The sequence below is a fragment of the Alligator mississippiensis genome, chromosome 15 (assembly GCF_030867095.1).
Source record: "Alligator mississippiensis isolate rAllMis1 chromosome 15, rAllMis1, whole genome shotgun sequence".
Lineage (NCBI taxonomy): Eukaryota > Metazoa > Chordata > Crocodylia > Alligatoridae > Alligator > Alligator mississippiensis.
In genome coordinates, this window is record NC_081838.1 from 9,261,283 (window position 1) to 9,271,922 (window position 10,640).

The 10,640-nt window shown below is 65.3% G+C and overlaps 1 protein-coding gene across 2 annotated transcripts in view; it reads left to right on the forward strand.

The window, feature by feature from the left end:
* The window catches only part of RARG (retinoic acid receptor gamma), a 33,425-nt gene extending 23,693 nt beyond the window's left edge, over positions 1–9,732 (forward strand). Inside the window, exons 3-9 of one of the 2 annotated variants that reach the window (XM_059717770.1) lie at positions 4,881–5,029; positions 5,429–5,570; positions 7,387–7,547; positions 7,831–8,007; positions 8,087–8,291; positions 8,459–8,617; positions 8,963–9,732. In XM_059717770.1, coding sequence (XP_059573753.1) covers positions 4,881–5,029; positions 5,429–5,570; positions 7,387–7,547; positions 7,831–8,007; positions 8,087–8,291; positions 8,459–8,617; positions 8,963–9,144 — 1,175 coding nt within the window. In that variant the 3' untranslated portion in view covers positions 9,145–9,732. The remainder of the gene's footprint in view (positions 1–4,880; positions 5,030–5,428; positions 5,571–7,386; positions 7,548–7,830; positions 8,008–8,086; positions 8,292–8,458; positions 8,618–8,962) is intronic. The other variant, XM_059717771.1, reaches the window with a different exon arrangement.
* Positions 9,733–10,640: the final 908 nt, after the last annotated feature.

Genomic DNA, 10,640 nt, shown 5'->3' on the forward strand with positions numbered 1-10,640 from the left:
TCTGGCAGTGTGCGATGTGCCCGGCTCAGCGTGGGGCGTGGGGGATCGCATGTGTGCCCACGGGCGTGTGTGCATTGGGGCGTGCGGGTCGCCCCTTCTCCGATGCTCAGGAATGCAGCTCAGCCCGGCAGACAAATGGGGCCCGCCCAGCTGCAAGCAGTTTATAGCTGGTTATAAAGGGCCATTTGAAGCCTCGCAGGGGCAGGAATTTCCTCAATTTCAGCAATTTAGGCTTTAAAAAAAAAAAAAAAAGTACCCTAATACCAACAACCAAGCGTCCCCGGTCAGGCCCTGGCAGAAGGGTTGGGGCTGGGGCTGGGTGCATGGTTCCAGTGCCGCCTGCTTTGTGCCTGTAACCCACATCGGGGGGTGGCATCGGCTCTGTCTGTCTGTCCTGCCGCCCTCTGGCATCCAGGGGGATCTGGTGGCCGAGGAGGCCAGGGCTAGTGAGCATCCGATGCTGCCATGCAGGGCAGGGTGCACCGATGGGGATGGAGATTTGGGCAGCCCTGGGCACGCCCTGAACACGCGTTGCCAGCTGCCAGGCCTTGTGCAAGGCTGTTTGAGTCAGACAGGTCCCCCTCTCCCCCCCCTTCACGCTTCCTGACCGCAGGTGCAAGTTTGGCCCGTGCTCGCCTGCCGGTGCCCACTCCCACGCGGGCACCCCCCACCCCCAGCGGGCAGCCTCTGATTGGCTTGGGAGGGCTCCTGCCCTGCTGTGACACCCCCTGGTACTGCTGTGATTGGCTTTGTGGCAGGGCGGGCGGGGGGGGGCACCTGCCGGGCTGGGAGGAAATGAGCCAGCAGTACGTCAGCAGGCTGGCAGCGGTGCCCACGTGGCATCTGGGGCAGGGGGGATGGGCCCGTCGTGCCCGGCTCTTGTGGGCATCGGTGAAAGGAGCTGGAGGCAGAGGGGCCTGGGCATGCCACGGATGCTGGCACCGGGGACCCCAGCCTGGTCTGAGACCAGCCATGAGAGGGGTGAGGGTCTGTCCATCCCTGGGGGGCCGGGGGAGGATGCCTCCAGCCTGTCTGCCTGCATGTACGTCCGTCTGTCTGGTCCTGTACACCATATCCATCTGTCCATCCATTCATCTGCCCATCTGTCCGTCCATCTCCATGCACTGTCAGTATCTATCTATCCCCATACACTGTACGATGTGTCTGTCTATCTCCATCCATCCCCACATCCATCCCCATACATTTCTCCATCCATCCTCCCACCCCCCTGTCCCCAGCCACTGGTGTAAGTACATGTGTGCCCATCTGTGGGTCTCTCTGTCCATCCACGCCCATGCGCTCCCCCGTCGGGCCAGGCCCAGTGGCTGCAGTGGGCTCCGCTGCTGCCCCCCGCCCTGTCCAGAAGCTCTTGGGGGATTAGGTTAGGGCTGTAATGTGATTCTTGCCAGGAAATGTCTGGCCTGAGAGCGGCAGCCGGAGCTGGGCAGCCCAAGGTAAATTTGCCAGCGGTCCCCAGCTGATAAGGGCCCCACTGCTTCCTCCCCCGGAGGAGTGGGGGCATGGGGAGGGGCAGGGAGGCTGATGGTGGGGAGGGGAGGCTGCGTTCAGCTCTGGGTTTGGGAAACGGGGGCACCAGGGGAATCAGGGGGACTGGGCCATGGGGGTCCTGGGACATGGGAGGGAGGTACGGAGCCTGGGCGTTGGCTGTGGTGGAATGACCGGACTTGGGACACCTGGATTCTGTTGCTGGACAAGTCCTGCCTCCTGTTGTGCCTCAGTTTCCCTTCTGCCCCTTCCCTGCTGGGCTGCTCAGTGCTGGGCAGAGTGGGTTCACTGGTAGAAGGGCTCGATCTCCAGATCTGGGCAGAGTGGGTTTAGCACGGGGCTCCCGGGTTCTGTCCCCAGCTCTGTGCCCTTGACACGGTCCTTGGCCTGCCCCTGCCTCGGTTTCCCCATCCCCCTGCACATCAGAGGTGGCGGGGTAGACCCAGCAGGGTAGCCACCTCCTGGCAGAGCCGGGCAGGGCTCTGGTGCCAGGCTGCCCGGACCTCGCACAGTTTCTGTCGCAAGTGGGACTTGGGGAGCTGCACGCTGCCCCGGCTTCACGGCTGTACCAGGCCTGGGGCTGCTCTTCCTGGGCTGATGCAGCGATAGAGGCGCCTCCACAGAAATGCAAAGGGCCATTGTCTGGCTGGAGCCAGGTTGCTGCGGGGGGGCTGGGCTTCTGGGGACTGTTTGCTCTCCCTCCAGGAGCAGGGAGCTGGTGGACGCAGGGACATCAGGTGATGGCTCCAGGCAGGCTGCTCCCTTGGCCCCCCAGCCCCACTGCATGCCCGTCATGGGGAGCATGGTGCTGGAGGGGCAGACAGGCCCCGCTCTGGCACTCGGGGCTGGCCCCCACAGAGAGAGGCAGCATCCGGCTGGACATAAAACCCAGGAGTCCTGACGCTGCCAGCCGGGAGCCCCTGCCCCACAGGCCCTGCTTTACCCACTAGGAAACTTGCTGAAGGGTGGCCCAGGGGTCCTGGCATCGACCCCAAGGCCAGCACTGGCATGAGACCCCAGGCATCCGGGTTGTGGGGCCACGCTTCTCCAGTTCTGGGAGAGGAACCCAGGTTTCCTGGTTGCCTGCCCCAAGCAGCACCAGGGACTTGTGTTTTGCCTTGCACTGGGGGAGCTGGCACCCCTGCCCCCCACCCTGCCTTGGCAGGGCATCAAAGGGCTGGGGGCTGGTGGGAGGGAGGTGGGTGATGGCCTGCTTGGGGATGGGGGGCTCCCACAGCTGGTTCTGGGCATAGATTTATTTCCTCCCACCTGTTGCTGGGTCGGGGTTATCACAGCTAATGATGCTGCAGCCACTGTGTGTGTGTGTGGGAGAGCGGTGGGGGGATGAGAGCCCGGCGGTGGGGGGCAGCTGGCTGGGGGGAGCTGAGTGGAGGGGCCTGCATTGCTTTGTGTGTCCATGTGTGCCACATGCTCCCCCCAGACCGGGGCCTGCTCCAGGCAGGAAGGAAGGAGGTTGTAAAATGCTTCGGGAAGGCTGGAGTGGGCAAGGGTTGAGCAGGGTCTGGTGGGGGTCAGCGTGGGGGGGAGCATCTCAGCCCCAGGGCAACTCCCAGCCAGACACAGCCCAGCGTCGTCCTGCTTGGTGACATGAACCCCAGGACCCAGACAGACCTGAGCCACGGACACAGGGACACACACGTCCAGCCGTGCATGTGACACGTGCACACACCCATGCACCCACACACACATGCCCCCCCCCCCACACACACACGCTGTCAGAAGTGCCCTCACAGTTGTGCACCTCCACACACACAGAGTCTTGCAAACAGACTAAGCAATAGGCACATCCAGCCATGCGTTTCCACCCCCACTTGGTCCTCCCAGCATTTTTTTTTTGGCAGCCCCTGGGGTGTGGGGGTGGGTGGACTGCAGGTAAATAAAGCCAGGGTGGGAGATCTAATCACTGCACCTCCCTGCCTTGTCTGTCCTCATCTCTCCCATCCCATTGTTTTATCTCAAAGACCTGCAGAGGGTTAAAATTCATGAGCTTCTAATTGCCCCCTCCCTGTCCCTGCTGGGGCTGGAGTCCTGGGGGGAGGGGGGCTGAGCAGCTCCCAGTATCTCTCTCTCACTCCTTCTCACACACACACACACGCACGCACGCACGCACGCGGAGCAGCTCCCCGGGGACACTTGGATTGTGGGGTGTTGCACACACACACACATTGGTTCCCCGGGGACACATGGATTGTGGAGTGTTGCTTGTGCGTGCACACACGTATGCACAGCAGTTCCCCGGGGGCACACAGATTGCAGGGTGTCACCCCCCCGCTGCCTGTGCCTGCGCTCCGATGCAGGTGTGTTGGTTGGGCAGGGAGGAGATGCGAGGGTTGCTGCCAGGTGTGAACCCTGCTGGTCTCGGGGGCTCAGGAGCAGCAAGGAGCTCGGGGGAGAGGGGATGGGGTCTGCGCCTGGGGGGCTACAGGAGTTGGGGCGTGCCAGGCGTGGTCACCAGGAGGTGCCGTAGCCTGGTCACAGAGGCAGAGATTGATGCCACGTGCTTAGTGATGAAGATTCGAGGGGCGCTGTAGCAAGCAGCAGGGCCAGCACGCATCTTGCTTTGTTCCGCTGAAGGCTCCTCAAGGCAGAGCACTGGGCTCAGGGCTGGGGACGGGTCACCTCTGCACCATTTGTGACCACCCCGTCCCAGGTTTGAGACCCAGTCCTGGGGTCTCCTGAGCAGGAAGATGATCTCACCCCTATCAGGATGTGCCAAAGGCATGTGCAGATCAGCCTGTGGCTGTGCCAGGTGCTGACCAGGCTCTGGTGACACGTGTGTGGCAGGAGGCGCTGTGTTGCTGGCTCCCATCCTGCACAGCCAAACTAAGGGTGCCCAGAGCAGACTCACACGTGTGCACACGCTTACGTGCACCCCAGAGTGTTGAGTGGCTCCCAACTGAGCGGGCTTCTCTCTCTGCACCCTGGTGCACATGTTTCTCGGCTGTTGGCTGCTTGACACCACAGAGCAGCCCTGCCCTTGGGAGCACGGGGACAGGGGGAAACTGAGGCACCCTGTAGGAAATGACTTGGTGAGGGTTGCCCAGTGCAGCTTCTGATCTGGGTCCTGCTCTGCTTACCCTGAGCCTCTCCCTTTGAGGGTGGACAGTTCCCTGGGGAGGCGCCTGAGGCCGAGGGTGCAGCTTGGGGACCTCATAGGAGCCAAACAGCAGCAGGGCCTGAGCTCAGATCCTCTCCCACGCTGCACAGGGGAATCCCCTTCCCTGGCTGCCAGTATGGGGGCTAGGACACATAGCGGAGCAGTTCTGCTGTCAGGCAGCAGAGGGCAGCAGTGCTGGGCTGGGACGGCTCCCACTGGTCCCAGGGCCTGATGCTCAGCCCTGTGTCTTCCACAGCGGTGGAGACGCAGAGCACGAGCTCGGAGGAGATGGTGCCCAGCTCGCCCTCGCCGCCCCCGCCCCCCCGGGTCTACAAGCCTTGCTTCGTCTGCAACGACAAGTCTTCGGGCTACCACTACGGCGTCAGCTCCTGCGAGGGCTGTAAGGTGAGCGCACATGTGCATGCGCATGCATGTGCACACATAAGCGTGCATGCACACGGTGCTCCCAAGGGGCCAGGGACCTGCTAGCTGCCCCCACCCAGGAGAGGGGAGACCAGGGCAGGCAGGGTCAGAGACAAGCACAGAGAGCCCCTGGGCCCTCCCGATGCCTTCCCTACCCCCAGCTCAGGCCCCCCATATACCCCAGGCATGGACCACCCCTTGCGCCCAGGGTTATGCAGTCAGGCTGGGGAGCGGGGGTATGATCCTGGGTCCTGGAGTGCCCAGGGCAGGGGCAAGACTCAGGGCAGGAGAGAGCCCGTGATCGGTCGGGGCTGCAGGGTGGGGGTGAGGTTGGTGCCTGCCTGGGGCGCTGGGCCCTGCTCACTTCCACACTCCCCACAGGGCTTCTTCCGCCGCAGCATCCAGAAGAACATGGTGTACACGTGTCACCGGGACAAGAACTGTCAGATCAACAAGGTGACGCGGAACCGGTGCCAGTACTGCCGGCTGCAGAAGTGTTTCGAGGTCGGCATGTCCAAGGAAGGTGAGCCCGGGCAGGGGGGGCTCACGGGCCCCCTGCACTCTCCTGCCCCTCTGTGGCTGATTCTGGGGTGCAGCTGGGTCCCGCGTCCCGGCCGAGTGCGCAAATGGGACCGGCGGTCTGCTTGGCCGGCAGGGCATGGCTCAGCTGTGGGGTCAGACTGTGCCTTAGTTGCCTGGGCCCAGTTGTCGTGGCCCCAGCCTCTGCTGCTGGGCTGGTCTCGGACTTGCTAAATGTGGTGCCTATGCTGGGACGTGCTGGCACGCACTGCCAACATGTGTGGCCATGGGCACGTGTGGGCAGACCAGCCCTGGGGCACCAGAGCCATAGGGAACCTGGTCCTTGATCCCAGCAGGGCAGGACATGGGGTCTGGCTCGTGTTGCTCTCCGAGGGCTGTCAGAGGCTGGCGGGGAGATGGAGTGTCTCTCCGTGCTGTTGCTTTTACTCCCCCCGGCGAGGGCTTGTCCCTGTGCCCGTTAGGGCAGGCCCCCCATTCATCACCGTCTCCTTAAGAGCCCCTAATTAGCCGTGTCTGTGTCTGCTGAGATTGATTTCCGGGCGCCTGTCACTTTAAGAGTGGAAGGGAGGGGGGATTATGGGATGCAGGGAGACCTGTTGCCTAGGAGACAGGAAGCAGGGGGTGTTGGGGGGGGTTTCGGGGTGCCCTGCAGCAGGGGAGGGGGTGTTGGAGCTGCGGGGAGCTCTCCTGGCCCCCTCCCCAATGGGATGGAGGATGGGGTAGGGGGGTCTCCCAGATCCGCAGCCCCTGCCCCGGGGCTGAACAGGGTGGGGGTGCCAGCTGCCCCGGTGCTGGAGGGGGATGCCCCCCCCCCCCCCCCACCGGCAGCCCTGTGCCGGGGCGGCTATAAGTGGATATCCTGCCGCTGGCGCATCCTGTTGGCAGCTCCTGCCTGGTGCAGTCGGGTTAGCAGGAAGTGCAGCCGGGCGAGCGCCGCGGGGGGGCAGCACGTGTGCGGGGGGGCTGCTGAGCTGGGTCTGGTCTGCGGGGCACATGCTCCCCTGTCTTGTGCAGGCCGTGGGCAGCGCTTCCTCCCCCCGCCCCCCAGCCCAGCTCCCCCAGGCACCTGGGGGCAAAGGTGGGGGGGTCATTTTGGTCCCCCTCCTGCCCCAAGGGAACCCAGGGCAGAGCCCTAGGGAGGAGGAAGCTGGGAATGCATCTCCTCCAGCCCCCCAGCACCAGCAGCCAGTCGCTGTGGGGTTTTCCCCGGCAGGCAGCCAGTCTGGGGCCGTGCTCCCAGCTGGCAGGTGCCCGCGCAGGTGCCAGTGCACGCTTGCGGGACACACCTGGGTACAAGGGGGGGAGCGGTGGGGTCTATGGCCTGGCTGGGGGGCAGAAAGGGGTGGGAGGCTGGCTGGGCCGTGCCCCCCTGGCTGTGGCGCTATCCAGCCGCCTTGTCCTCGGCTTCCTGTTTTCCTGCGGCCGAGAGCAGAAATCTCGGTGGTTTCCAAGCTGGGGCGGAGGGGGGAGGGAGCCCGATGCCTCTCCGGCACAGCTGATACCAGGCTGCCCCTGTGGTGCCCGGTGGCCAACGCTGCCACCAAACCACCTGCCCCTCAGTGCCACATCAGTGGGAGAGGTCTCCAGGGGAGGGCTGGCCTGGTATGACCCAGCTGGGAGGTGCCAGGCTGCTGCCCCGGGAAGCCCAGCTATGTAGGCAGCCTTTCACAGAGCCCAGGGGAGGTGGGGAAACCGAGGCACGGCGCCACCCTCAACTGGGGTGTGGCTCAGGGTCTCAGTTCAGGCCACGTGGCTGCCCTGCGTGCTGACCCCCACCCCTCGCCTGCTCTGCCCCCCAGCCGTGAGGAACGACCGGAACAAGAAGAAGAAGGAGGTGAAGGAGGAAGCAGTGGGGGACAGCTACGAGCTGACGCCCGAGCTGGAGGAGCTGATCCAGAAGGTCAGCAAGGCGCACCAGGAGACCTTCCCCTCGCTGTGCCAGCTGGGCAAGTACACCACGGTGAGAGCCCCTCCTCGAGCCTGGGTTGCATGTGTTGGGCTGCTCACTGCTGTCGCGAGCGGAGGAGCGGAAGCCGTGCTCAGCCCGGCTGGGGGATGCGGGAGGTGCCCAGACACAGCTGCAGTGCTGCAAGCCGGGCACCAGGTGGCACCTGGTGTGCTCCCAGCAGGACGCCTGGGTTCCTTGGACACCCGGGTTTTCTTCCCCAGCCTGCGAAATGGGTGCAGAAGCCCCCAGCCCCTCTCGGGGCACCGCTCGGCCTCAACCCCTTCCCCTCACGCAGAACTCGAGCGCTGACCACCGGGTGCAGCTGGACCTGGGGCTGTGGGACAAGTTCAGCGAGCTGGCCACCAAGTGCATCATCAAGATCGTGGAATTCGCCAAGCGCCTGCCCGGCTTTACCTCACTCAGCATCGCCGACCAGATCACTCTGCTCAAAGCCGCCTGCCTGGACATCCTGGTGAGGGGCAGGGGGCGGCCGGGAGGGGGCCGTGGCAAGGAGGGGGCCGTGCAGGGCTGACCCCTGCCCGCTCTCCCAGATGCTGCGGATCTGCACGCGCTACACGCCGGAGCAGGACACCATGACTTTCTCAGATGGGCTGACGCTGAACCGCACACAGATGCACAACGCTGGCTTCGGGCCCCTCACCGACTTGGTGTTTGCCTTCGCCGGGCAGCTGCTGCCCCTTGAGATGGACGACACTGAGACCGGGCTGCTCAGCGCCATCTGCCTCATCTGCGGAGGTGCCAGGGGCTGTGGGCTCAGGGTGGGGGGAGCTCCTGGCTGTGCCAGTCCCAGCGGGCGCTGGGGGTTGTTCCCGGCTGCTCTGTTCCCCAGCGGTGCCAGCAAGGGGTGCTGCGAGCGTTGGGGGCAGGGGGGCAGCAAGGCTCAGACCGCTGGTGCCCTGCAGACCGCATGGACCTGGAGGAGCCTGAGAAGGTGGACAAGCTGCAAGAGCCGCTGCTGGAAGCGCTGAAGATCTACGCGCGCCGGCGCCGGCCCAACAAGCCCTACATGTTTCCCCGCATGCTCATGAAGATCACCGACCTGCGCGGCATCAGCACCAAAGGTAACACGTGCCACTGTTCAGGGAGCTCGCAGCCTTGGGTCCAGGCATGGCACTGCTGGCGGGAGCTCGCAGCCCCAGGGATGGGTGTGGCACTGCTGGGGAAGCTCACAGCCCTGGGGCCGGGTGCAGCACTGCCGGAGGGCGGTGGTAGGGGGCGAAGCTTGCAGCTCACAGCTCTGGGGCTGGGCATAGCACTGCTGGGGGAAAGCTTGCAGCCTGGGTGCCACAGGCTGTCCTGCAGCGAAGAAGCTGTCTCTGCTTGTGCCCACTCACATCCCCGTGGCACTACTGTGTGGAAGCTTGCAGCGTGGCCCCCTGCGCCAACTCTGGTCCCTGTGTCGGCAGGCGCGGAGCGGGCCATCACGCTGAAGATGGAGATCCCAGGGCCGATGCCGCCCCTCATCCAGGAGATGCTGGAGAACCCCGAGATGTTCGAGGACGATGTGTCACAGCCGCCTGCGGCCACTGAGCCCCCCCACGCTGCTGACAGCCCGGGTGGGGACCACAGCCCCGAGGAGACCCCATAGCGCCCAGGCGTGCCCCTGCCAGGCTCCTGTGCCCGCCGGGCCGGACACTCCAACCTGCCCTGCCCCGCGGGGGCCGCGCAGCACGATACGGACGCTGACTTGGGCCCACAGGCCCACCCAGAGGTATAGCCCTTGCCTTAAGTGGGGTGGGGGCAGCCTGGACCCCTGCCCTACTCCAGCCCAGCTTCTCATTGCCAAAGTCCCGGGCAACCTCAAGCCAAAAACGGGGGCGAGGCCGAGCCCCGGATAAGGACCAGGGGGGTCCCCTCCGCATGCATTTGCTGCCCCCCCCTGCACCAGCAGAGACAGACCCTGGCCTGTGTCCCTGGGGGGGGGCATTGAGACGCCCCGTCCCCAGCGGATCCCCGCCGTGAAGCCGACCAGCTGCGAGGGACCCAGGCGTCTGGGGCTGTATTTATTCGACTCGCTGAAGACGAAGAGGGATGGGGCCAGGGGATGACACGGGGGCGCCAGCCCCCGCCCTGCCCTGCCTCCTGGAGCTGTGGAGAGGGGGGTGTAACGGGGGTGGGGGGGACGCGGATCTCGGGGCCGAGGTCCAAGTTTGGGAGGGAGCCGCTACCGAGGTTGTTGCTGTATAAAGTGTGAGTGGGGGGGGCTGGGGGTGCGTGTCGGGGGGCTGCAGAACGGTGCCTGGGGTGGGGAGGGGGGGCTGGGGCTGCCCTGAGCCCATGGGTGCTGAGGGACATGGGACCAAGGGGACTGGGGGGGGGCAGGGGGATTCCTCCAACACGGACTCCCCAAGGACCCCCCTCCCGGCACATGCCCCCGCTCTGCAGATCCTAGGGGCTGCTGAGCCTTGCCTCCCCCAGCCTCTGGCTTGGTCCTGCCCTGGGGGGGCCTGGGGGTCCCGACCTGCTACACTACAAGCTGGAGGGTGCAAGGGCGGGGGGGGGGGGTGCTGCAACGCTATGCACAGGTTATTTATTCCCTTGAGTTTACATGGGATGCGGCGCCCCCCCATCCCCAGCCTGCCCAGGGGGGTCCCTGCTGTCCCCCTGTTGCATCCAGTACTGCGAGGAGCCCACCCGCAGCCCCAGGGTAGCCCAGCGCCCCCAGCCGGGGGGGCCGCGCCCCGGCACGTTTACAGCCCCCCACCCCCTGCCCGCCCGGGCAGCACTTTTCTATTTTTGCAAAATAAAGCGATGGAAACATGCCCGTGGCCCGCACGCTGTCTGTGTCCGTGTCCGCTGAACGCTCCCGAGCCCCTGGCACGTGTGTGGCTTCATGTCACCGCAGGCTGGCGTGTCCCATGCCACGGCCCTGCCTTGCCTGTGGCTGGCGTGTCCATGCCACAGCCTGGCTCCAGGCCTCGGTGCTGTCTGCGCGGCCTGGTGAGGCCGCAGGCAGGTGCAGCTCTCAAGCCTGGGTGGTTGGGGGGGCTGCCAGCGATGCCCCCTGTTCCCAGCAGGAGGCACCTGTGGCACGAGGAATGGGGGCAGAGGCAGCAGCACCCCCTGGTGGCGGCCGGCAGGAGC